Here is a 23,613-nt window from a genome sequence, read left to right as displayed (position 1 = left end):
CAGTATGGTAAGTACTCATAGCATTAGACTTCGTAATGCCTGGGAGACACCAGAAAAATCCCTGTTTCCCAAAGCAGTCCTTGTTTTCCCTTTCCATTGTTTTTACATAGTGATTGACTCCTTCTGTTTAGAGTCCTGTTGTAGCCATACTTCCCCCTCCATTACATTAAACGTGGCCATCATAAATCAGTAAATTAGGACCAATAAAACCTCTCTATATACAGTCGAAATCAAATTGGTATAAACAAAGAAGGTGAGCGACGCCCGCAGTTGTTCCCCTTGACAACAAACTACCCCACAGCACAAACACCTGCAGCGCCCCGGCAGCAGGGGGGAGCTGCAGGGACCAGGAAGAAACAAGCCGGGGGCCGGGCTGTGAAAGAAGAGAGCGATTCTTCCACACGTTTTAGACCCAGGATCGCAGAGCCGGCGTCGGGCCGAGCGGGGGCGGGGCGCCCTCACAGCCCAGCCGCGCCCCCGCCGAGGCCCCGCCCCCCGCGCGCCGCTGTCACTCAGCGGCCGTTCGTCACTCCCGCGGCTCCGCCCCGCCACCAGGGGCCGCGCGCAGGCGCAGTGGCGGGGCCGGGGCCGGTTGTCGGGGGGGAATTTGACCGTAAACATCCTGCGGTTTGAACGGCGCGTTCGCGCGCAGGAAGGACCGCGGCCGCCATCTTGTTTGCTTGAGCGAGCGGCTCGGCTCCGCTCGGCTCCACTTCGGCTTCACTCGGCTCGGCCCGGCTCCGCTTCGGCTCAGCTTCGGTTCGGTTCGGCACCGCTTGACTCGGCGCGGGCTCGGCCCGGCCCGGCTCGGCTCGGCTCGGCAGGAGCAGCGAGCGGTCCCCGGGCCCGGAGCAGGGTAAGGAGTGGCTCCGGCTGCCGCGGTCACTGCCGGCGCCCGAAGGGGCCCGGCGGGGCCCAGCTGCAGCCCCGCTCTCGGGGTGCTGCCGTCATGCTCGGGCTCGGAGCCGCTTTTCGGCCGAACCCTCCCGGCGGGGAAGGCCTCCCTGGTGCCCCGCAACACCTGGGGCTCCCCGGGAAGGGCAGGGCCGCCCCGGGACCCTGCGCGGGGCCCGGTGTCCGGGGCGATCTGAGGCGAGGCCGGCGCAGCGGGGCCCTGAGCGCGGCCTGGCGGCGACACGGGCAGAGCCCGTGGGGAGCGGGGTCCGTGCTCCTGGAGCGGCCAGACGCGCGGAGCCCCTGGGACCTTCCCCGGGGAGAGCCGGGTCGCGGGGCAGCCGCGGGGAGGCCCGGGGGCCGCCGCGGTGGAACAGCCCTGGCTGTGGCTCGCTAAACGGACAGCGAGGCTGCTGCGGTCTGGGGAGAGGGACAGGAGCAAAGTTCCATTTGCCAGTCTTCTGGTTTTGAGTGCAGTTTTCCTTCTGCCATGGATGGGGCCGGGTACTGAATGTTCTCACAGCCGCTCTAGTGGCAGTCAGCTACCTTCTGGACACTGTGGCTGTTTAGCTGCAAATAAACGGGCCCTTTAAAAATGAAGAACCTTTTGAAGAACCAGGATCTTGCTCTTACGGACACTGTTAGAAATCTTGCTCTCGTTTTTAAGATTTCTCTGATCCTGATCGCTTCTATTAAATATAACAGGGCGGTTTTTTTATCAATAACAAAGGAAACTTGGGGTCACTGTGACTTAAACTATTTTCAATGAAAATGCCATTTTCTTTAAAATCAGACGCATAAAGAAACTACTGTAAATTTGGAGGAGTTACCGTTTAGGCCCACATTGTGCAAATGTGGGTGATAAGCACACTTTCGTTAATCTTCTACTCAGTAAAACTCATTATTAAAACCGGGGAACATCAAAGCATTATTGGGGCCAGGCTTCTGTTTTATTTTATGAAGGTTCATTTGTAAATATTAGACATTTTACAAAATTTGGGAAAGCAAGGCCCATTCATCTAAAGTTTTAACTAGAGAGGAAGTAGGTGTGATAGGGGTAATAAAAGGAGGAGCAAAAAGCTACTGAGACCTACAATAAACTTAAATTACCACACAAATTAATCATGTCTTGCTTATACTGTGGGATTTCCCACAGAAATTAGAGAATTTGTTTTAGTTACCACATCAGTTTAACTTCTTAAACGTAAAGTGTTAAAAAGTTTTTTATGTTTGGGCTCTTTGGATGAACAGTGCAGAGAAATAACTGCAAAAGATGAAGTAATATAAGCAATGTTCAACTTGCATACCTTTAAAATATTGTGTTAGTACATGGTTTATGCAGTTATTAGTTTGAATTAGATCTGGAATTGCACAAAATAGATTGGGATAATGGAGACAGAGCCTTAAATTAATAAGATTTATTTTCTACTGGTTGAGCATTCTGAGTTTAGGGGCAAGGGCAGGATACCTGCTCAGGGTTAGGTGGGAATGTGGAATCGAGGGAGGAGGACGACGGTGTTCAGAGGGTTCAGTAATTTCCAGCTCTGTACGGTACTTGTGAGTGATCTGCCTTTTGAATTAGTAACCCTAGTGGGGTGCTGATTCTATCTGATTATGTAGGTGTGTAGTATATTGTAATTGGAGAACAGTAAATGCAGTTCCTTTAACAGAGTGGTATGGTTTGAGTAATTAATAGACCTGGTAGTGCAACCTCTGCCATAGAATTTCTGACAAATTGTTGATGCAAGAAACAAGACCCAGAGACAGAGGGAAAATGTTGTACATATTTACCAAAGATATGTAAAGTTGAACTAGTTCATTTTTATCTTTTTCAATAACTGAATATTTAGACATAAGGAATTAAGGTGACTTGACAGTGAGCTTTAGTAAAGCTGCAGGTGGCACAAAGAAATACATTAAAATTCAGATAAATGTGGATTAACCAGACAATTATAAAGGTGGTTGAAGGGTGGATATCAGATAAGGTGGCAAAAAGAGGCCTGGAGCTGTAAGGTGATGTTAGTGGAGTTTGTGATGATTTTTTTTGTTTCAGTGGCACCAGATGTTCAGTGTGGTACCAAAACCTGCCAGGGAGGCAGCATTAGTAGGTGCCCACACATGGGAAGTTCACTGATGTAAGAAGGATTGGAGAGGGAAGGGTTATGAGTTAGTTGAAGAATTCAAAGAACAGTTTCAGGGTCGGGGTAGTTCTTCTGAACTCCTGAAGTCTGGTAGGCCCAGCTCAGACTGATGCAGGTACTCAGGGTGATCTCAGCCTTCCCCAAAGCAAGGCAGAAACAGCTTAGGAGGAGATTATGCAGGTGGGGAAAAACCAGCAGAGAAGAGAAATTGAAGGATAGCATAAGGACAAATTAATTAAAATGACTGGCTGATTTCTTAAACTGTAGTGTGGAATTTGTCTACTCATCCATGTGTGACTGTGGTTTTGGACTAGCTTTACAAGGAACAAAAGTAGGTGACAGTAAAAAAATAGAAGACTGAACTTTAGTTATGGACTGGTGTGTGTACACGAACTAACGTAGGGAGAGCGGCTGATGAGTGGGTTTAGAGAGCTAAAGTGAACCACAGTCAAATAAAAATATGCTGAATGTTCTGCCTATTGTCAGCTCTTAGTTCATTAAGCACCTTTCTGCATGCCTTGGAAGAATAGGACTAACTATGCCAGTGTGCTCTTCAGGGGTTAGACAGTTAGCTGTTCTAATCAGAAGAAGGATTTTAAAATGAAATATATGTGAGTTGAGGGTTGAGATGAAGCCCATAGTTACACCATCTACCAAATTTTCTTACTGTTACTTTGGAAGGAGCAAATACCAGAGTCTCAGATGAGAGGGTGAAACAGGCACATTCTGGATCAGACCCTGTGTATAGCCAGTATTGTGTTAGTTCTGCTTTACATTTCACTTGCTTTGTGTGTAGAAGTACAGTGAAGAGCATAGAGTAAAGGAGATTTTTTAAATTGTGCAGTTGTTGACCAAGTTAGACAAAGAAAACCTGAGGACAGTTGTGGCACATTGAAGCAAATTCAAAGTTAATGGCAATAAAGTTGCAGGTATTTTGAAAGGTTGATTTGGCAAGATCAGGTATTGGTCCTACCTGGCCTTGTGTGTGTCTATACTGTTTTTGCCTTAGAGGAATGCAAGCAAAACAGAAAAATGCCAAAAAGTTCTCAGAACAAGTTTTATGGTCCTGTTTCATAGCCAGTCAATTTCAAAAACTGACAGTTGTAAGCTTTTTAAGAGCCATCAGCCACACTTTTTCTTTTGTGGATTCTTAGGAGTTGCTTGCCAATGATATATTCAATGTGTCTGCCTGAGCACTCTGCCACTTGTAGAAACTCTTGGTTCCTTTAACATTCGTCCCAGTCTCAAATTATGGCAGAAAATCTATTTCTCCCTCTATGCCGCTGCATCAACATACTGTGCTATGAATTAAAGATCAGACAAAAAGCCTGAAATGCAGAAAAGGGAGTATCTGAAAAGAAAGACAAAATCTGGAGAAAGCAGGAGCAGCCTTTGGGGCTCGCTTCGAAGAGCTGAGGTGCTAAACAGGTGAACTGTAAAGGTGGGCTTTGTACAGTTGCTGTAACCCAGTTATTGCCATGCAGAGCAGAGCATCTGCTGGAATCTGGAAGTGGCAGGGACTCATGTGACAAGAAATTACTGCTTTAGGCAAGAGAATCCTTATTTGTTAATAACAGTTCAGATTGAAACACATTTTAAAACTATCTGTAGTCTGATTGTCACTTGTTTCCCTTCGTGTATATTTCAGTATGGCAAGGCTTCAGTGATGGATGAAGAGAAACAGATTTAGAGTGATAGATAAATTGATTTTGTCCAAGTTGTCCAAATAGTGAGTTTCACATTTAACAGGAAACTTAAGTATGTTTTCAATTAACTGTATGTTTGAAGTTTTGTGAAATCCATGTTATCTGTTTTAATAATTGTGCCAAACTCCACTAATCAAAGTACATTATTTTGCAACTGTTGTTGAATGCATTTAATGGATTAATACAAGTGGTTTTGTTTACTCTATGTTTGTGTTCTCCCCTATTCCTCATGTTCAAGGGTAATTACAAGCTTACTGTTGCATGGTTGTGGTAGCAATTCAAGATGTCAAAATGCTGTGCTGCAAAGTTATGTCTCTGCATATACAAAAATACTGAGGCCTTCAAAAATATGCAAGGATTAAATTGTCTGCTGGCCTTAAGACAGCGTGGTGTCTTTCAAAATATCCTGGGGGAAAAAAAGTATAATACCTTCCTTTAGATAATGTTTATCCAAAATTTATTTCATTGTGCTTCCTGGAAAAACTTGCTCATGCCCATCTTTTGTAGTGCAGTCCTTAGCCCTCACACAATCTCAACAAGTAAAAATGGCATTTTAACTTGTTTGTCAATTTGCAGCTTTATGATGTCTAAAAGCTATTAACTTCACTCCTAAGAGTAGTTTTAATTTTGTATACTGAGTTAATTTGAGTTTAGGCTGAACATGGCCTTTATTTCCTTTAAATGCTCTCCACTGTTGTGGTCATAGATGAAATTCGTGGCCAATCTGTCATTAAGAGAGTAGCTTGATAATCAGTTCTGTTATGCAGCTCTCAAAATGGAAAAAAAAAGTTCTTGGACTTGACTTTGAGATGTACATTTTTTCATTTATTATCCAGATGTGTAGAGGTTGGCTTCATTTCCACTGAATCAGTTATGTCAGAGCTTCTCTTGCCCTTGTACTTAAATTCTGAACAGTATCAATTGTGACTTGCTGTGCTTCTTCTGGCAGTTTTTCTGTAGGTGTAGAGGAGGTAAAAATTGAAATGCACTCGTGCTTTTTCTGTTCTTTTCTTTTGATTCATATTTTTGGGTTTTAGAAACTATTGGAAAAACTCTTTGTGGAGATTCTTCTACTTTTTTAAAGCAAACTTTACTTTTCCTCTACTTGTAGTTAACTGAATCATATCTTTACCTCATGCATGGAAGTGGCATGTTTAGATCATAAGGCATCCTGCTGGTGTGATTCCCCATGGTTTGATGTGGTGGTATCTTATTAGTTGTAACAAAGTAATTACTAGATAAATAGATAAGAATGGGAGGTTTTTTTCTGGTGAAGGAGAAAGAAAGTGGAATCTTAAAGTTTGGAATAATGCAGTCAGTTTTCTCACCACTTTTATCAACACTTGATTTAAAAAATATGAAATGGAGAATGGTCTGTTCAGAAATGGAAGACACGATTGTGCTTCCTGTTTAGGAAGGAAATTACGCTGAAGTACAAAAAGATTTAGGGCTATATATTTTATATAGGTGAATCTTTTGCTGGAACAATGTACAATATATACTGGTATAGTAGAGTAGTAGCTACTGAACTAAAAGCAGAAAGAAGTGGAAGTCATAGAAAACTACTGTGGAGTGAAAACTGAGATGTGCTTCTTTGCATTAGGAGAGTTTGGTATTATTACCTTAAAGTTAAAAAGATTCAAGATTGTTTTCTTGAGGGATGGTAAAAGTTGTATATGTGGCTGTTAGTGGGTGTTATTTCTGCTTTGTAATTCTTCTGTAATAAATACATTACATTATCCATTACAATACATTACATTATCCATGTAATATGCTATTACATGGATACCATTTGTAAGTGTTGGCTTCTTAAACATATTAAATAAATAGTCTGACCTCAGTGGTTAAAAATCAAATGTGTACTTCTTCTGAGGATAAGGGGGGTATTTACAAGGATGTTCCTCATAAAATTAAAGATGTGGAAAGAAATACTTGCCTTTCTCTTTACAGGTTTGCACTTTGTTTTAGACATCTGGGACCATGTTTTATGCCCACTTTGTCCTGAGCAAACGTGGGCCGCTGGCCAAAATCTGGCTGGCGGCCCACTGGGATAAGAAGCTGACCAAAGCCCATGTGTTTGAATGTAATCTGGAGAGCAGCGTGGAGAGCATCATTTCCCCAAAGGTATCTGGTTTACACTGTCATTGTGACCTTGTAGTGAAAAGAACTTGGCTGTACAGGTGGTAATTACTGTTTGGGTCACTGAAGCAAATAAAGTTCTTAATGTTGCTATTTTAAAAGGTGAAAAGGTCTGTCTGGATGTGAAATATTACTCTGTTGTGAAATGGGAGGAAATTTTAAGTAGCTAGATGTTTTTACATGTTTTTCTTCCCCTCTACTACTCATGACAATGAAATTGTTCATCTTAGAACTGATGGTACAAGTTGTGACTTTTGTCACTTTACAGATGGCAATGTCTTATTAAAAAAGCAGCTACTTGAAAACAAAAGAAAACTTACTTATATCTTTTATTTTGGTTGATACGAATGTTAACAGTTTTTATAGTGCTACTCTGAATTTTAGAAGAACTGCTAAGTGTAAGCAGAAAGTGTATTGTACAATCACAGAGATGCTTACTCTTCTAGAATAATGATTTGTTTCATTATCACTTCTAGAAGGATTTAGGAAGAAGATAATGTTCATAGCCTCACTACTGAGCTGGAGCATTCTTTTAGAGAAAGGAGAAACTAATAGGCACTTCATATATTTAACTTTGTGTGTAACAGTTCATTAGCTGAAATTTTAAAAAGATGTTGGAGGAAATGAAAATCTTGAATTCTTAGGTTGATGTTAAATCCTGTATAGCTTACTCTTTCTGTGAGATAATTATTCCATGTACCATTCAACACAAATTTCATGCTCTTTCAGCCTAACATACTTAAAAAAGAATCCTTCTGTGAATTACTTTTTTTCAGTTTTATGTTCCCAAAGTAGATACTTCATTACCCAGTAAAGCAGTGAGATTGAAGAGGAAAGGAACTTAAAATTGTTTTACTGTGGCAGTGCTTGTTTATGGGCACTCCACATCTTCCACTGTTTCTCACTTCAGGACAGAACATAGAGAGGTAGCTAATAGTTTTTAACCAGGTTTTACTTAATCAAATCGCTGCCCAACCTTTGGATTTTTCACTTTTTCCACAATTGAAGTAGCAAAGGTGTAGAAAAGATATGCTAAAAGTAGGCTTTGTCACTTATTTTTTAACTTGACAGAGCAGTGGTTGGGAATTCCTGGAGTGAGCTGCTATTAATTTAGTGATATTTGCTAGGTCATCCATAAATAACATAATGGGGTATCATCTCAAACTGTGGACTTTACATTCTTTGTTACTTCAGATTTCTGCTGATTTTTATACTTGTTTTGGACATTTGATTTTATTGAGAAAATTCATGTAAAGCTGACTGAGGTGTCATTTAAGGGAATACTGAGGATACATCTAATTCACTGATTGTGCAATGTGTTTTTAGGTGAAGATGGCACTTCGAACCTCAGGACATCTTTTACTAGGCGTTGTTAGAATCTACCACAGGAAAGCAAAATATCTTCTTGCAGACTGTAATGAGGCTTTCATTAAGATTAAGATGGCTTTTCGTCCAGGTATCTGTCTTTATCTAAGTGCTCTCTGAAAAGCTACATTGATAAATGTATTTATTAAGAAGGCATACAATTCTGCCTTCTTATGTCTGTATAATTACATAAAGGTCTAGGTTATAGGCGAAGTAATTATTGCAGCTGGCTGGCTGACTGAGTTGTCTGCTGAAAAACATCTTTTAACTGAATTCTGAACAAAAACTTCTCTTATCAATGCTGATTCAGTAAAATCCCACTTAGAGTTTTGGCTGTGGCTGGTGTATGATGTTAAATGGAAATACACTGCATGGTTTTTACCTTCTGTCTGAAAAAGGCCAGTGCCCCACTGAATAGAAGCACAGAAGGGGACTGGTTTCCATCAAGGATCAGGATTCTTTTGCTATGAGTTATAAAAGAAACGTGAAAGTAAGCTGGTTTTTTACCACTTTCACATTATAGTTTCTGAAAATAATGTGGACTGTAATGTTGGCATCAAAGATAGCTTTCCTTTTGTATCTTTGCAACATAATTTCCCACTCTGTAGTTGCTTACCTAAATATTTTCCATTAAAATGGGGTGCCATATTAATATAATTATTTGGCTTTCATTCTTTCAAGTCTTTATAGATAGTTTTCTTTAATTTTGGAGTGGGGAACTTTTTCTCAGCTGAAGTGTAGCTGTGGCAGTGATGCTGCTGGATGCTCCCAGCTGATAAATCATATTCCACCTTTTTAAGTTAGTGAGTGCAATAGATTTAAAAGCTGGACTTGAGGGAGACTTTTAGTTTTTTAAAAAGGCAACTCTTGAAAGCCAGTGCGGCATTTACTTGAGAAAAGTTAAGGTATGTAATGCCTTTATCTTCATTTCCTGATCTACAGGTTGTGATTCAGGCACTGAATTCAAGTACTGAATTTTACGTAGCTTTCAGTGGCAATTTGTTGATTGTTGCTAATTTTTTGTTTATTACTGTGTTTAACTTACCTGGATTATAATAAGAATATAATTTTAATATCACAAGGCAGTCTATTTTCCCTCTTCTAACAGAGTGCATGTCAAAGGTGAAGCACCTTAAGGTGTACAAAAAGTGGCATGCTGGCCTGACAGAAGCTGAGGCACTCACTGGTCTTTATTTTCAGTTTATCAGCTTTCTGCCTTAGGCATTGAGTCTTTCTGTTCTGAGAATCATTTACATGTTTCATTTTAAGCAGCAGACAAGTAAAAATACTGAACAGCCCTGAAAGGATGGACTAGATGTCTTCATTCCTAGTCAAGTACCATGATGAGTAAGCTACAGACTCATGCTTGTTCCTGGTCTCTATGGACAGTGGTTCTTTGATTATTCATTGCAGAGGGGAGCACAGTGAGCAGAGTGTTTCTGAAGTATCTGTACCTCAGAATTGCCTGTGTTGTATGTCTGGGTCAGAAGGCAGAGCATAGAGCTCAAATCTTCTGCAAGTTACAGAAGGAATTGAACCTGCATTTCCCATGCACTTTCAAGTGCCCTGACCTTTTAAGACTTTGAATAAAACAGAGGGACCAACTGCTGGCACTGGTTTTGTGATGCCCAATCTGATATTCATGCTCTGAGAATGCCTGCTGAATAAGAGTAAGCATCTCTGGAGGATAAGAAAAGGTATGTGTGTGGTTTTGGTAATACAGCTCTTTTATGTGCAGAAGCCTATGAGTTAGTGAGCCCCAAGTGCAATCAGATCTGTTCCAGGACTTCTGGAGCTGATGGAACTGAATAAAGGACCAGTAGCAAAGTAGTCACACTGTGCTGCCACTGCAATGTAGAACCCTGCAGCTCATACCATGGATCATGGTAAAATTATTTTGGAGCAGGTACCTGTAGTGCTGTGAAATATATGATGCCTGTGTTGGCTGCACAGCTGTACATAGTGCTACACAAACATTACTTTATACAGACAGTGCAAAGGCTTGAGGATATTTGTTTTGAATTTAGTTTGAATTTCACTTACTGCCATTATCTAAGGTTTTTTGTAGGTATCTCAGCATCAGTTCATTTCAGCAATTTTAAAGACAGTAGGCCCATGCAGAGAGAAAACACTAATGGCACGGTGAAAAATGCTGTGCTTGTAAGGAATGGGAACTCATGTCTGGGTGTTCTTCCTTGCAGGAGTTGTTGATTTGCCTGAGGAAAACAGAGAGGCTGCTTATAATGCTATTACCTTACCTGAGGAGTTTCACGATTTTGACCAACCACTCCCTGATCTAGAGTAAGCTTGGGTTTTTTTCTATTTCCATGACAATGAGAATTGGTTTTAGTTGAGGAGAACCTGATTTTAAACAGCTAACTCATTGCTGAGTGTAAAAAAATAGCCTATAGGTAGCTTCTATTCTAAGGTCTTTTTTATATACTGATAAGGAAGTTTACAGTCATTTTTTGTGTTGATTTTAAGTTCATAGTAGCATTGACTTTAACTGAAGTTAAATCTGTTCTTCCAGGAGCTTTTCAAAAACTCAGATACCTATTAAAACTTTCTTTTTCTTCTGTGCAAGGCACCCTACATTACATACATCCTTAAGATGGACAAGATCAGTTTTATGGGGATGTTGGTGACCTTTTAAAGTGGCACTTTTAATTCTTAAAACATCTTAATACTTATGGGTTACTTTTACATATAACACATATACAATCTGAATAGGTCTTAATCTTTAAAAAACTGATGGTTTTTATTATTTTATTTTTTTAATATGAGTCTTTTTAATTTTAATTTGAGTTATTCATAACAGAGTTTTTAGAATCCAGCTTACTCAGTGTTCAATTTAGTTTAAATTCCAAGTATATACTAATTTGAAACTACAAAAGATTTCTGTGTATTTATAAGAAATGTACCTTAATACACCACAAAGGGTGTTAACTTGGTAGTGGTGCAAAATACAGTGTTTGATAAACTATATTAATAGGTTTTGAAGTTGAAGGGGTGGAAGGTTTTTCTTAATTGTTAATTTGGCCTTTGAAATTAGTAATCCCAGCACAGCAAGGAGTAAGAGAGGTTACTGATACATTTCCCAGAAGCTGATGCAATTTGGATGATAGGTTTGAACCATTAATGGTCTCAGTGTTTTAAGTAGTAGTTTCTATTCATTGTTCACCTTTTTTTTTAATAATGGACTTGAATGGAAAATTGTTTTTTACTGAATAATGTCATGTTTATTTCAGCAGGCTTTATCTGTTCTTTGTTTTTTAATGAGATTTTTAATAATTGCTTTCTGTTTGTTTAAGTGATATTGATGTGGCTCAGCAGTTCAGTTTGAACCAGAGTAGAGTGGAAGAAATTACAATGAGAGAAGAAGTAGGCAACATCAGTATCCTTCAGGATAATGACTTTGGTAAAGATCTCATGTGTTGTTATGTGTTACTAGCTAATTTCAGTTATTGTAAGGTATGGTTTTGCAATTACTGTGGAATGCCCAATGAATTCTAAACAAATTAGATCAAACATGCTGTGGTTTTGTATGTTTAATTTTTAGCTTGTTCATGTCAATTTTTCCAGAAAGTCTGTCCTCTAATGCTCAGCAAACTTCTAGCTGCCTAGAATAGGCAGAAAGAAAAGCTGAAGAATATTCAGTCAAGTTAATCATTGAAGTACTGTGACAATTATAATTTTCAAAATGTGATGTGAATATGAAGTGAGCTGTTCCTTTAATCATAAGCATATTCTCAGTCAGAAACCATTGGGACATTTTAAAAGCTGAATCAGTCACTGGTGACAAGTTTGCTACTTTAGATATCTTTTCATGGACAGTAATCTAACATCTGAATCAAAACCAAAAGACAGTTTTATTTGAATGTCTGGTTCCTAAGCTACAGTATTGTAAACCATAATTCAGTAATGGTTTTGAAAGAATAATCTAAAAATGGTGTTGACTGGGTATTGGTTTGTTCCCTGTAATTGAAGCCCAGCCTTGAGGCATAAGGCACAATGTCTTTGAATTCCATTGAATTCTTTGGTTTCTGTGCAGATAAAGTTTAGTAGGATCTTGCTAATATCAAGTCAAATAAGTATAATAAAATGCTTGAAAAGGAGATAGTTATTTTTATAATTGTTTGAACAGTATTTTTTGCTATGGTATTGCTGGTCACAATTCCTTACATCTTGTCATTAACTCTGCAAATAGGATTAATTGAATTGAAGTTTGGTCTTACATATGGGCCTTGTTGATCAGTTAGGTAGGTCTCTTGCATCTTGAATTTTTTAGCACTTAGAGCAGTGCAATTGTATTCTTGCAGGTGACTTTGGGATGGATGATCGTGAGATGATGAGAGAAGGTAGTGCATTTGAGGATGACATGCTGGTGAGCACTAGTGCTTCTAACCTCCTCCTGGAACCTGAACAGAGCACCAGTCACCTCAATGAGAAATCTAATCACCTGGAATATGAAGACCAATACAAAGATGATAATTTTGGGGAAGGAAATGATGGTGGAATATTGGGTAAGTTTGAGAAATTTGTTTTCCTCTATTCTACTTCCTGCCTTAATTAATTAGTTCTTGGATAAGTTGTTTCCTTTGTTGCCAGATCCTGTAAAAGTTTTGCCTTGTACAGTGAGTATTTATACTCACTGTGTGTGTGTATGTATATATATATATATGTGTGTGTATGTGTGTGTGTATGTGCACTGAGCATATATTCTCGTTTGTGAGTACTACAGCAGTTTAGATGACTCGCAGCATATTAAGTGTTGGCATATTTAAAAAATTAGATGTAAGATGCAAATATGTGGCAAGTCTATTGTAATAAATGTTATCTGTAAGCTCAGAATTAGAGCTGAAATGCTCTTTGAAAGAGCACAGCTACTTTCTTCTATGTCAGCATTGAAAGTACTTTCTAACTTTTGCACTGTCTTCATCTGTGTTGTAATAAACTTGTCTGTACTTCTTTGTAAATTTGTCTGTACTTATTTCATAAATTTGTGGATGCAGAACTGATTGTTTCATATGGTTTCTTCAGATGACAAACTTCTTAGTAATAATGATGGTGGTATTTTTGATGACCCACCTGCACTCTCAGAAAGTGGAGTAATGATGCCAGAGCAGCCTCCCCACGATGATATGGATGATGATGATAATGTATCAAGTGAGTATGATCTAGGACCAGACCTAGAGTTACTTTCAACTCATGTAGTTTGGATTCTAATTCCTTAAAAGCATTTTAAGTTCAAAAGTATGAAGTGTGGGAAGCCACCTGAAGGTGTGGAGGTGGGGATGGGAGGGGTAGCAGAGCCTGTTAATGTTTTGACCTAGTGCAAGGTTCTTGTTGTCACTGGCAGTGGGGGGCCCAGACAGCCCGGACTCGGTCGATCCAGTGGAGCCTTTACCAACCATGACTGACCAGACAACGCTCGTTCCCAATGAAGAGGAAGCTTTTGCTCTGGAGCCTATTGACATAACTGGTGAGTGAGCTATTGGGGAGTATTGTGCAGTTTGTCAGAGACCACCTTACCTTGATGGAGTGGAAATTAATGTCTAGCACTGCTGCTGACTCTGCTTCTCACTTGGGAGAGAAACTAGGGATCAAGTACTGAATTCCATTTATTCTATTAGTAGCCCTCCAGTACCTTCCAGAGGTAGCTTACATGGATGGTGTCAGAGAATACTAGTTTGTAGTTTCGGCAGTCAGTGCACATAACAGCATGATACTGTAGCTTTAGATAAACATGCTAGTTAAAATGCACTGAGTTGAAATGGAGCTCAGCATGTCTTTGATTCTAATATGGTATCTGTAGTGCAGCACAGTTCTTGATACGCTGTGTTTGAAGGGCAGGACTGACTGTTTGCACTGAGAATCAGTGCTGTTCTAGTGATTTGTAACTTTAATGAATTGCTGATTTCAGGAGGTGCACCTTGGTATTTGAATTTCTACTAAGTAGGGATTTTCCTTATCTTTTTCTTTAATGCAAGAAACTTGCTTATTTTAACTAATACTATGTTTGTCTCATTATATACTGACCCCTGCTTTATTAAAAAAATAATATCTGGAAAGAAAGTAGCTTGTCCTGTGCTTTTAGACTGAACTCCAGGCCCTGATTCTGTGCTTGGCCAGTGGGAGAGCCCTGGCACTGCCCTCTTGTGGTGGGCTGGCAGCAGGGACCAGCTCATCTGCTGGTCCAGCAAAGACAGCATTTACCAGAGCTTCAGGGTCTGCTGCAGAGTACCAGGCTGTGAGCACAGTCGTGTTATCCTAGAACAGGGTCAGAAGTTTACAGTTAAAATAACCACCCACATTAACTCTACCAAAGCTCAGGTAGGGCTTAGGGGAAAAAGTGGGTGTGGTATTTTAAATCTGTGATTAGAGTCATAGAATGGCTGGGATTGGAAGGAATCATGAATCTAGTTCCAACTCTCTTGCCATGAGCAGGGACACCTACCACTAGATCAGGTTGCTCAGAGCTCCATACAGCCTGGCCTTGAACACTGACAGGGATGGGGCATCCACAGCTCCTCTGAGCAACCTGTTTCAGTGCCTCACCACACTCACAGTAGAGAACTTCTTCCCAATGTCTAGTCTGAATGTACTCTCTGTCAGTGGCAGCCATCCCCCTTACCCTGTCACTACATGTCTTTGTAAAAGTCTCCTCCGTTTTTCTTGTAGGCTCCCTTCGGGTACTGGAAGGCCACAATTAGGTCACCCCAAAGCTCCCTTTTCTCCAGGCTGAGCAAAACCAATTCTCTTAGCCTTTTTCATAAGAGAGGTGCTCAATCTTCTGTTCAACCTGGTGGCCACTGTTTGCTCCAGCCTATCAAGCAAGCCATGGGAGAGAGAGGCATGTGCAGCTGAGGGCATTGAGGCTTAGGTAGATTTAAATTTGCAGAAGAATTTGTAGGTTATGGGAGAGCCTTCATAGTATTTGACGTTTTATGCTGTACATATCTTTTAATCTTTCTCCCAAAGCTAGTGTTGCCTTAGATTCCTGAGGCAGCTTTATATATGGGCAGGTAAGACCTATAGAGAACTTGCAGGATTCTTTTACAGCTTGGTACCTGTTTGAGCTAACCTTCATTGCTTGCTAAAAATCTCAACAGTCAAAGAAACCAAAGCAAAGAGGAAGAGAAAGCTGATTGTGGACAGTGTGAAAGAACTGGACAGCAAGACTATTCGAGCCCAATTAAGTGACTACTCTGATATTGTTACTACTTTGGATTTGGCACCTCCTACTAAAAAATTGATGATGTGGAAAGAAACTGGTGGAGTTGAAAAGCTTTTCTCTCTGCCTGCACAGCCTTTGTGGAATAACAGACTACTGAAGGTAATGTTTTTATGCAAGTTCATTTTTAAATGGACTATATTCAGAATTGTGCTTCATGTATAGCAAATGTCAGCATATAAATAGTGATATAGTGATAGCAATATTCATAATTGGAAGAAAAAAACTATATTAATATTAATATAACTAAGGTAATTAATGTTAAAATGACTAAGGTAAATATTTTGAGCATTACTGTTATCAGTTACAAAGGTAAATCAATTTTTAGAAGTTAGTACTGTTGGAGAGGAGCTTAAAACCTGAGAAAGAAAGATAGGCCAGAATTACTTAATCCAAAATGAAATAAAAGAGCACTGAGAACTGCAGTAGTGAATAATGTAATGTTTCCTTTGTAGCTCTTTACTCGCTGTCTTACACCTCTGGTACCAGAAGACCTGAGAAAGAGGAGGAAAGGTGGAGAAGCTGACAATCTTGATGAGTTCCTTAAAGACTTTGAAAACCCAGAAGTTCCCAGAGAGGAGCAGCAACAGCAACAGCAGCAACGAGATGTCATTGGTTTGTGTCTTGTCAAAGATGCTCTGCTTTCCCTCAGAACATATTTTTCCTCTTTTATCTGTGCTTTGTATTAAGTCATCAAAGACTATGTATGAAACAATGAGCTTTGTAATGGTTGTTTAGCTTGATGTGATGCAATCTCTGACATAACTTTTTTTTCCTAGAAATAGGGGATGCTTAGGAATTGCTTGAACCAGTGGATTAAAAGTGCAGGCTGTTGAGAGAGTGCTCAATTCTAAAATAATAGTAGATTGTTATTAGAAACTGTACCAAAATCCATTCTTAAGTATCTAAAAGAAGATTGTTGTGGAATACAGATGAACCTATTCTGGAAGAACCGAGCCGTTTGCAAGAGTCAATGATGGAAGGCAGCAGAACCAACCTGGATGAGTCGGTTATGCCACCCCCACCAGCTCAGACCGGTGTCAAACGCAAACTGCAGCAAGTAGAACCAGAGCCAGTGTTACCTGTGAGTAAGCTTTTACTAGTTTTTATGGGGAATGAAAAGTGAGCAGTGTCTTTGAGTAGGAAATGACACAGATTTGAGGCCCTAGCTTTCTATGGTCCTTTGAGATTCACTGTAGTAGTATCAGAACATTTGTCCCTGGGTATCATTCTGGTGCCTTTGTTAGGTGAGAAGCTTACTGAAACATTTAAAATGCTGGTAGGATACAGAAATTATACTATTTCCTCCAGTAAAAGCCTTCAAGGAGTCTAGTGTATTGCTAGGTACCAGTGTTTTAATTCCTTCATGTTTGTATTGATGAGAACAGCATTTTAATATTTTGAAGATGACTAGTTCCAGTGAGTTAAAGTGTGTTCATATAGCATTGCATCTGGTGATGTGGGATTTTAAATTTGCATGTGCTGATCCAATGACTGAGATCAGTGGCATAAGTGAAGTTACTGGAAAGCCTTTATACTTTACAATGGTGTCATAATTTCTGGTTTGAGTAGAATCTAAAGGATTGAAAATACACATATGGACAGCAAAACAAAATTGGTTTTTGGTTTTCAAAAATGAAAAATCCTGACAAATGGCTAAGATTATATACTTGGATTTTATTAAACTGGTCTGTAGCACCATCGTTCTATTGTAAAAACTGACAAAATGATTCTGTTTGTTTAACTGTATTGTGTGCTCTTAAAGCATCAACCATCACAACAGCTGGAAATACCACCTGTAGAAATGCCTCCAGAGGAGCCCCAAAACATCTGCCAGCTAATACCAGAGCTAGAACTTCTGCCAGAAAAAGAGAAGGAGAAGGAAAAGGAGAAAGAGGAAGAGGAGGAGGAAGAAGTAAGAGTTCTGTGTATAATCAGATTATGTGTTTCCCAGAAGTGCATGAATGTTTGACTGTGGATTCAGTAAAAGGCATAAGAAATAACTCTTTTGTCTGTCCTTATAAATGGCCCTTGGAAATGTGATTCTTAAATTATTTCATAACCATTTAATAATATTTATATTATTTAATTTTTTAAATTACATATACATTCTGTTTTGAATTAGTGTTCCCTTGTTCTCACCCATGGCTGGATTAAACCACTATGTGTTTATGATGCATTAGATAAGAACTTTTGAACTTTAGTGGTGTGATCTGTTTTAAATAGCTTGTGCTACTTAATGAAAGTAGCTTTTTGCAAGAAAACCAGCCATGTCTTCAAACTGGATAATTTGTCTTTTAGCTACAGTATTTAATATCCTATGGTAACAAACTTCATTGATGTCTTTTATTTTACACCTGCTTCCAGGAAGAAGACGGCACAGGGGGTGATCAGGATCAAGAAGAAAGGAGATGGAACAAGAGGACTCAACAAATGCTCCATGGCCTTCAGGTACACATGATCATTTGCTTTCTCTTAAAGTAGCTTTTGAGTGTGTCCACTGATGCTTTTGAGCTGAGTTAAAATGTCAAGAAAGAGCTTTCTGTGCAGTCGGTGTTACAGCCTAAAATACCAGTTATCTTAGAGGGGGAAGAATGCCTGTAAGTTGGTTAAATCAGTATAAAATAATTGTATTAAAATGAAATCTATACTTTTATAATTCACTTATTAATTAGAGAATATTTGAATTAAAATTTTTCACCTAAATGTTTTTCAGCCTTTAAGTCCACACTCCATGTGCAACTAAGATTCCCAGAAATTTAAATTATAAAATAGCTGACTGTATTTTTGATGAAATCATAGTGCCTCTGACTTTTTGCTGTGTGTCTTTAGGCAAACCCTCATAAGAGTCTAGGGATAACACCATTGTACAGGATGTTTACTTCCTGTCTAGGCTAGTTTGAAAACTTTCATGCTATGAGAAGCTGAATCTCTTTAACAACTGTGGAAAGTGACTTTGGCTGATGTCTAGCATGTGGATTCAGTCTGCACAGACATACCTGTCTGTAGGATGGATTCTTGCTTGCTGGAACTAAAGAGGCTTTTTCTGATACGATGACTGAACACCACAGTGTTCACTCTGAAGTGAAGTGCAAACTGCTCCTTTGCTTATCGGTCTCTGTGTTTGTCCTTCACATACTCTTGGACTACCTTGGCCTTTCAGCCTGGTTTGTAGCTCCTTTGTTCCCTTAAACATGTTGGCAACTCATGAGATTTGGCTGTCACTGAATGCCACATCCCAAATGGTCACACACCCCCCTCTTCTCTTGCCCAGCTTTAAATGCAGAGCATGATGCCATATGGCATGGATTATCCTTTTGGCCATTTAGGGTCAGCTGTCCTGGCTGTGTTCCCTCCCAGCTCCTTGTGCACCTCCAGCCTACTTGATGCAAAACAACACCATGTGAGCTGTGGTGAAGAAAATTAACTCTGGCCCAAACGAAATCAGCACACCTGATTAGAAATTATTTTAAAGCTTTTTTAATTTTAAAGTATGCAGATGTTGAGTTGGTAGTGTTGTGTAATGTTTTCCTCTCTGAATGTTTTATAACAGTTTCTGAAGAGAGCTTTAGAATTCTCTTTGGCCATAATTAGCTTTTTTCAGTTTTTTCTTCCATGTACCCAAAAGAGCATCACATTGGATGGCTGAAACATGAAATCTGCAATGAGATTTGGAGTTAAGGTCTGATTCATATAAAATAATTTGGTTTACCAGCCAAATATCTTTTCATCTTGTTGAAATTCATTGCAGGACGGACAGATCTGCTTTAAATTGAACACTTCAGTTGTTGTCCTGGCCAGCAAAAAGATGTATTAGCATGATGTTTTTAGGGGTTTTTTTTAAATCTTTCCAAGACTTAGATTTTCTCAAAGTGACTTTGGGTATTAAGAGGAGTTTTAGAAATAAACAGGCTTTCACCTTGGGAAATTAGGCATCTTTTAAAGAATGTTAGCTCTTGAAATTTTACTTTATTATTTTTGGAATTACATTTATTTTGAGAAATAAAGCTTGATTTTTCTTTATTTTATTCCTATTAAGAAAAAATTGTCCTGTAGTCAAAAAAGACTGGTTAGCTATTGCTGCAGAAATAAAATCTTGTGCTATACAACAGTGTTTCTGGAATACATTCAGCAGATTAAAGAATGATTTTTCACACATCCCTGGGAAGCTTACTAGGTTTCATTTAGCTAAGATCCATAAAGAAATTTTCATGTACATGTTGTATGTTCCTATTCTTCTAAATCCCTCTGTGTCCTGGGGTTAACAACAAACAGAATCTTGCCAAGAGACATTGTTGTTTCTGTGTAGTTCTCTATTTAACTTGTGGTATCAATGTTGTGTTTTTCAGAGAGCTCTTGCTAAGACTGGAGCAGAATCTATCAGTTTGCTTGAGCTGTGCAGAAATACGAATAGAAAACAAGCAGCTGCAAAGTTCTACAGTTTCCTGGTACTGAAAAAGCAGCAAGCTATAGAGCTGACACAGGAGGAGCCCTACAGTGACATCATTGCCACCCCTGGTCCCAGGTTTCACATTATCTGAATGGTTCCCTAGAGCAGAGCTAGCGCTCCTCTCACCAGTGCGTGCGTGTATTGCCCCATCCGTAGGGCCCACAAGACCATTGCAGAAAATTTAGATTTTATTGTCTGTATAAAGTCCTTGGTTTTCTCTTGGGATTATTTTGGGGTTTGTATTTTAACTTTACCACTCAAATTTTTAGTGAAACTGCTGGCTGGGTTGGGTGACTTGAGTTCCAACTGCAGAAACCGGACATCTCAAGCACCCAGATAAAGATTGTTTTAGCAGCTCAGAGCAGATGTGTGCAATATTGGTGCATGTGATGTTGAGTATCAATGAAAATGTCTTTCAATAATTTGACTAGTTGATTCAGTAGAGATATTTTTAACCTATACAAGTAAATCTGAATGGCCAACCTTTTGTCTGATTAAAAACTTTGCCAAACTCATCTGAAACGTTCGGTCTGCTTCTCATAGTAGTAGTTTTTTCTCCCCTTCTCTATATCTTTGTGCATACCGTGGGTCTCTTAAAGCTGCCAATATGAAAGGTAGTGCCTGATATGTCAGCTTGCTGTGTCACTGCATTTTTGCAGTCAGATTTTTGTAGCCCTTGATGCTAAGGGGAAACGAGTGTCTGTGGAAAGCACTTCCTCTATGTGATACATAAAAGGACAGAACATGTGAAGTGTTTTAGATGAAACATTCCTTTTCACTTATCACCTTGTTATGGTCCACTACTGATAATGGCTAATTACTGTTAATAAGTGACAAATGAAAACTAGTTATGTCATTTAACCATTTAAGAAATCATAATGCTTTAGGTTTGTTAGAGCTGTATATAAACTCCAGACTTTTTAAAACAGACTTCTAGATTGTAAATTATCTGATTTTTTTATTAAGCAAGCATCCGACAGTAAGAATAAGAAAAATTGCTAAATTCAGATACCACCTGTACCAAAAGGGCATCAGACTTTGAATATAGAGTGCAGATGGGCACAATTCCACTTAATTGTGTAGTGTATTAATGGCTCTTTGGATATATTTATGGTTTTAGTGTCAATTTTTTCTGATAATGTACACTCCCATATTCAAAAGATTTTATCAGTTTTGTGAAAGAAGTCCGGTTTGATTTTTATTTCTAGAGAATGAAGCTTTACTGTTAGACCACGTAGCACCAGACATTATGTGAATATGTTGATTATGGAGACCTGTCTTAACTTTTTTTAGGGCAAAATTATTCACAGTGAAGGTTCTGGTTTTAATGTTGGCACTTTTGTGAAATAATTTTGGGACTCTTAAATTTCAGTGTATACTCAACTGTAAAATTTTGTGAATGTTTAAAAAACTCTGAGACTACATGATGACCATGTTTTACTAATCCTTGGAAAAGTTAATTGTAAAAAGTTACTGCAGCTTTATTTTCAACATGATGTGCCTGTAAAACCATAATTTTCTCCTTTGTAAAAAGAGACATTGTAGATAACTTGAATGTTTAATTATAGAAAGGTCATTAGTTTCTTGTTACACATTTTTAGTCTGTTTTTGTTGCTTTTCAAAGTTAATATTCTTGAAAATAGTTGATGCTGTTATGTATAACTTTTCTAATAAAAGTTGTGTTATAAGCTGTTATGTATTAGCTCTGTATCTTGTTTGAACAACTCCCATTTATGTAGGAGAGGCTGAGCACTAAGAAATTGGCTTTTTTGGTATTAGATATGGAAAGATTTAGCTCTTTAAAAGATTAAACTCAAATATGTAAATAGAATTCTTACCATTAGGAAGGAGTGTTACTCTACTGGCTGTACTGTGCTTTTGTTCAAGGATTCTATGCTAGACATGTGTGTCTTAGGAAAAGGAAAATTATGGGAGACTGTCTATTAGATGTGATTCATCTGCATGCCCGTCCCTTCTGAATGCCAGAACATTTCCAGCTTGGATTCTTTCAGCTCTGCTGTTCCCTTGCTTCTGGAATTGCCTCTGCATGTATGTCAGTGCCTCTGAAGTTACATGCTCCTCCTGGTACATCCAGACTCTTGGATCCAAGCCTGTGGCTGCAGCACATGGAGTCACTTGGTTACCTCTAGAGTTTATATATGGAGGGGCAGTGAATTCTGACTGACACAGGCCGAGTGAGCTGGCTTAGTCTGGCCTCCACACAAGGGACTGTCCTGCTTTTGAGAGACCTGTGGAGGCAGCCAGACCCATCCCGTGTGTGCTGTAATTCCTGTAGGCAGGATGTGTAATTCCTGTGGGGTACAGGCTGGCCTGTGCTGAGCCAGCCCAAGTGTGTGTGTGTGCAGGTGCAGCACTGGAAAAGTGACTAATAATTTTGGTTCAAGCTCTCTGAGAGAGAACTGTGGGAATCTGGGCATTTGGACTAGGATGAAAGTTCTTCTGGCTTTCCTTATCTCAAGAGATTATATCAATAATCTAGTACAGTTTTATCACCAGTTTGGCTCTTTGTTATACCACTGTGATCAACACCCATGATAAATTGATTTTGCTCAAACGTATGCCTGGTGACACTAATCTGGGACACTGAATGCAAGCTCTGCTTTATCATGTGCAGGATTTGTTACTAGTTCTGACCATGGCCTACAAGTAGTACCAACAGGCTTGCATTTCTTGGGAAGGGGGCTTTGTGGTAATGCACTGATCAGCTGTTGAATGACGTCTAAGGAATGGTAATAGAGCACTGGTGTTGATGAGATGGAGAAGGACTCTCTGTTGCACAGCATTCATTGTTTTCCCTATGACTGCTGCTGTTTTTTTTTTTTTAACTGCTTCAATATCTTGGTAAAGAAGTAAAGCATCTGCATTTTATTATCGTTCCTCCTCAAACAAATGTTGAAATGGTTTTAAAGAAATTACCCATAAGCATTCACTTAGTGTTTACTAGATAGAAGACATTTTTGTTGCAGCTCAGTGAGTAACATCTCTTTCCAGAAAGCTGTCTTGGGAAGGATTTAGATTTGATCGAGAGCATTACTGTAGAATGTGTTCTTCACTGCTTTGCTGTCAGGCTGGACTGGCTCTAGTGCCTTTGGCTGTAGTGCTGCACTGCAGCAGTGAGGAGAAGGAACTGCTGTGAATGCTTCTCTGTGCTCCATCTTCCCGGTGGTGGCAGTTTTGTTCTGTCTGCAAAGTTTATCTGCTCACACTGGGGGTACTATGCATGCCCTGCTTTCCAAACTACTCCTCCTTGGTGTGTAAAAAGGAGAACAGTTCAGAATTCTAAGGAAGTATTTCTTCAAGGAGATGGAGTCATTGAATGAATTCCTGCCCTATGTGTGTGATCACCTTGAAGTGAAACTGCTCTGTTTTTTTCCATCTGGGGTGGAAGGGAAGAAGGCAGGTGATGTTATCTACAGCTGGAGGTTAAATACTGCTCTGTTCCTGGGAAGAGTATGAGTAGAGGATTCTTCCTAATTCACAAGATATGATTTAAACCAGCTTATTAAGGAATTAACTAGCAGCTGTTGTGTGCAATTTTGTTTGAGGGACTTTGTTGGAGGGTCAGGTATAGGGTGCTGAGGATCTTGATCTGTGCCCATCTTCTCTGGACACAAAATTGCATTTTCTGCTCGGCTGTTTCTAGCTGACATCCTACACTGGCAA

The 23,613-nt window shown here is 39.4% G+C and overlaps 1 protein-coding gene across 1 annotated transcript; it reads left to right on the top strand.

Moving 5' to 3' along the window:
* The first annotated feature begins 712 nt into the window (after window positions 1–712).
* RAD21 (RAD21 cohesin complex component) lies at window positions 713–21,624 on the top strand. Its single transcript, XM_059865643.1, has 14 exons — window positions 713–856; window positions 6,692–6,865; window positions 8,207–8,336; window positions 10,447–10,546; window positions 11,557–11,663; window positions 12,565–12,768; window positions 13,286–13,411; window positions 13,605–13,727; window positions 15,358–15,581; window positions 15,935–16,094; window positions 16,412–16,563; window positions 17,245–17,394; window positions 17,847–17,930; window positions 19,829–21,624. Exons 2-14 carry the CDS (start codon window positions 6,722–6,724, stop codon window positions 20,018–20,020), a joined length of 1,896 nt encoding a protein of 631 aa, XP_059721626.1. The 5' UTR covers window positions 713–856; window positions 6,692–6,721; the 3' UTR covers window positions 20,021–21,624.
* The last annotated feature ends 1,989 nt before the right edge of the window (window positions 21,625–23,613 follow it).

The sequence above is a fragment of the Haemorhous mexicanus genome, chromosome 1, assembly GCF_027477595.1.
Source record: "Haemorhous mexicanus isolate bHaeMex1 chromosome 1, bHaeMex1.pri, whole genome shotgun sequence".
NCBI lineage: Eukaryota > Metazoa > Chordata > Aves > Passeriformes > Fringillidae > Haemorhous > Haemorhous mexicanus.
The sequence above is the reverse complement of the archived record's forward strand: the minus strand, read 5'-3'. Positions and strand labels throughout refer to the sequence as shown.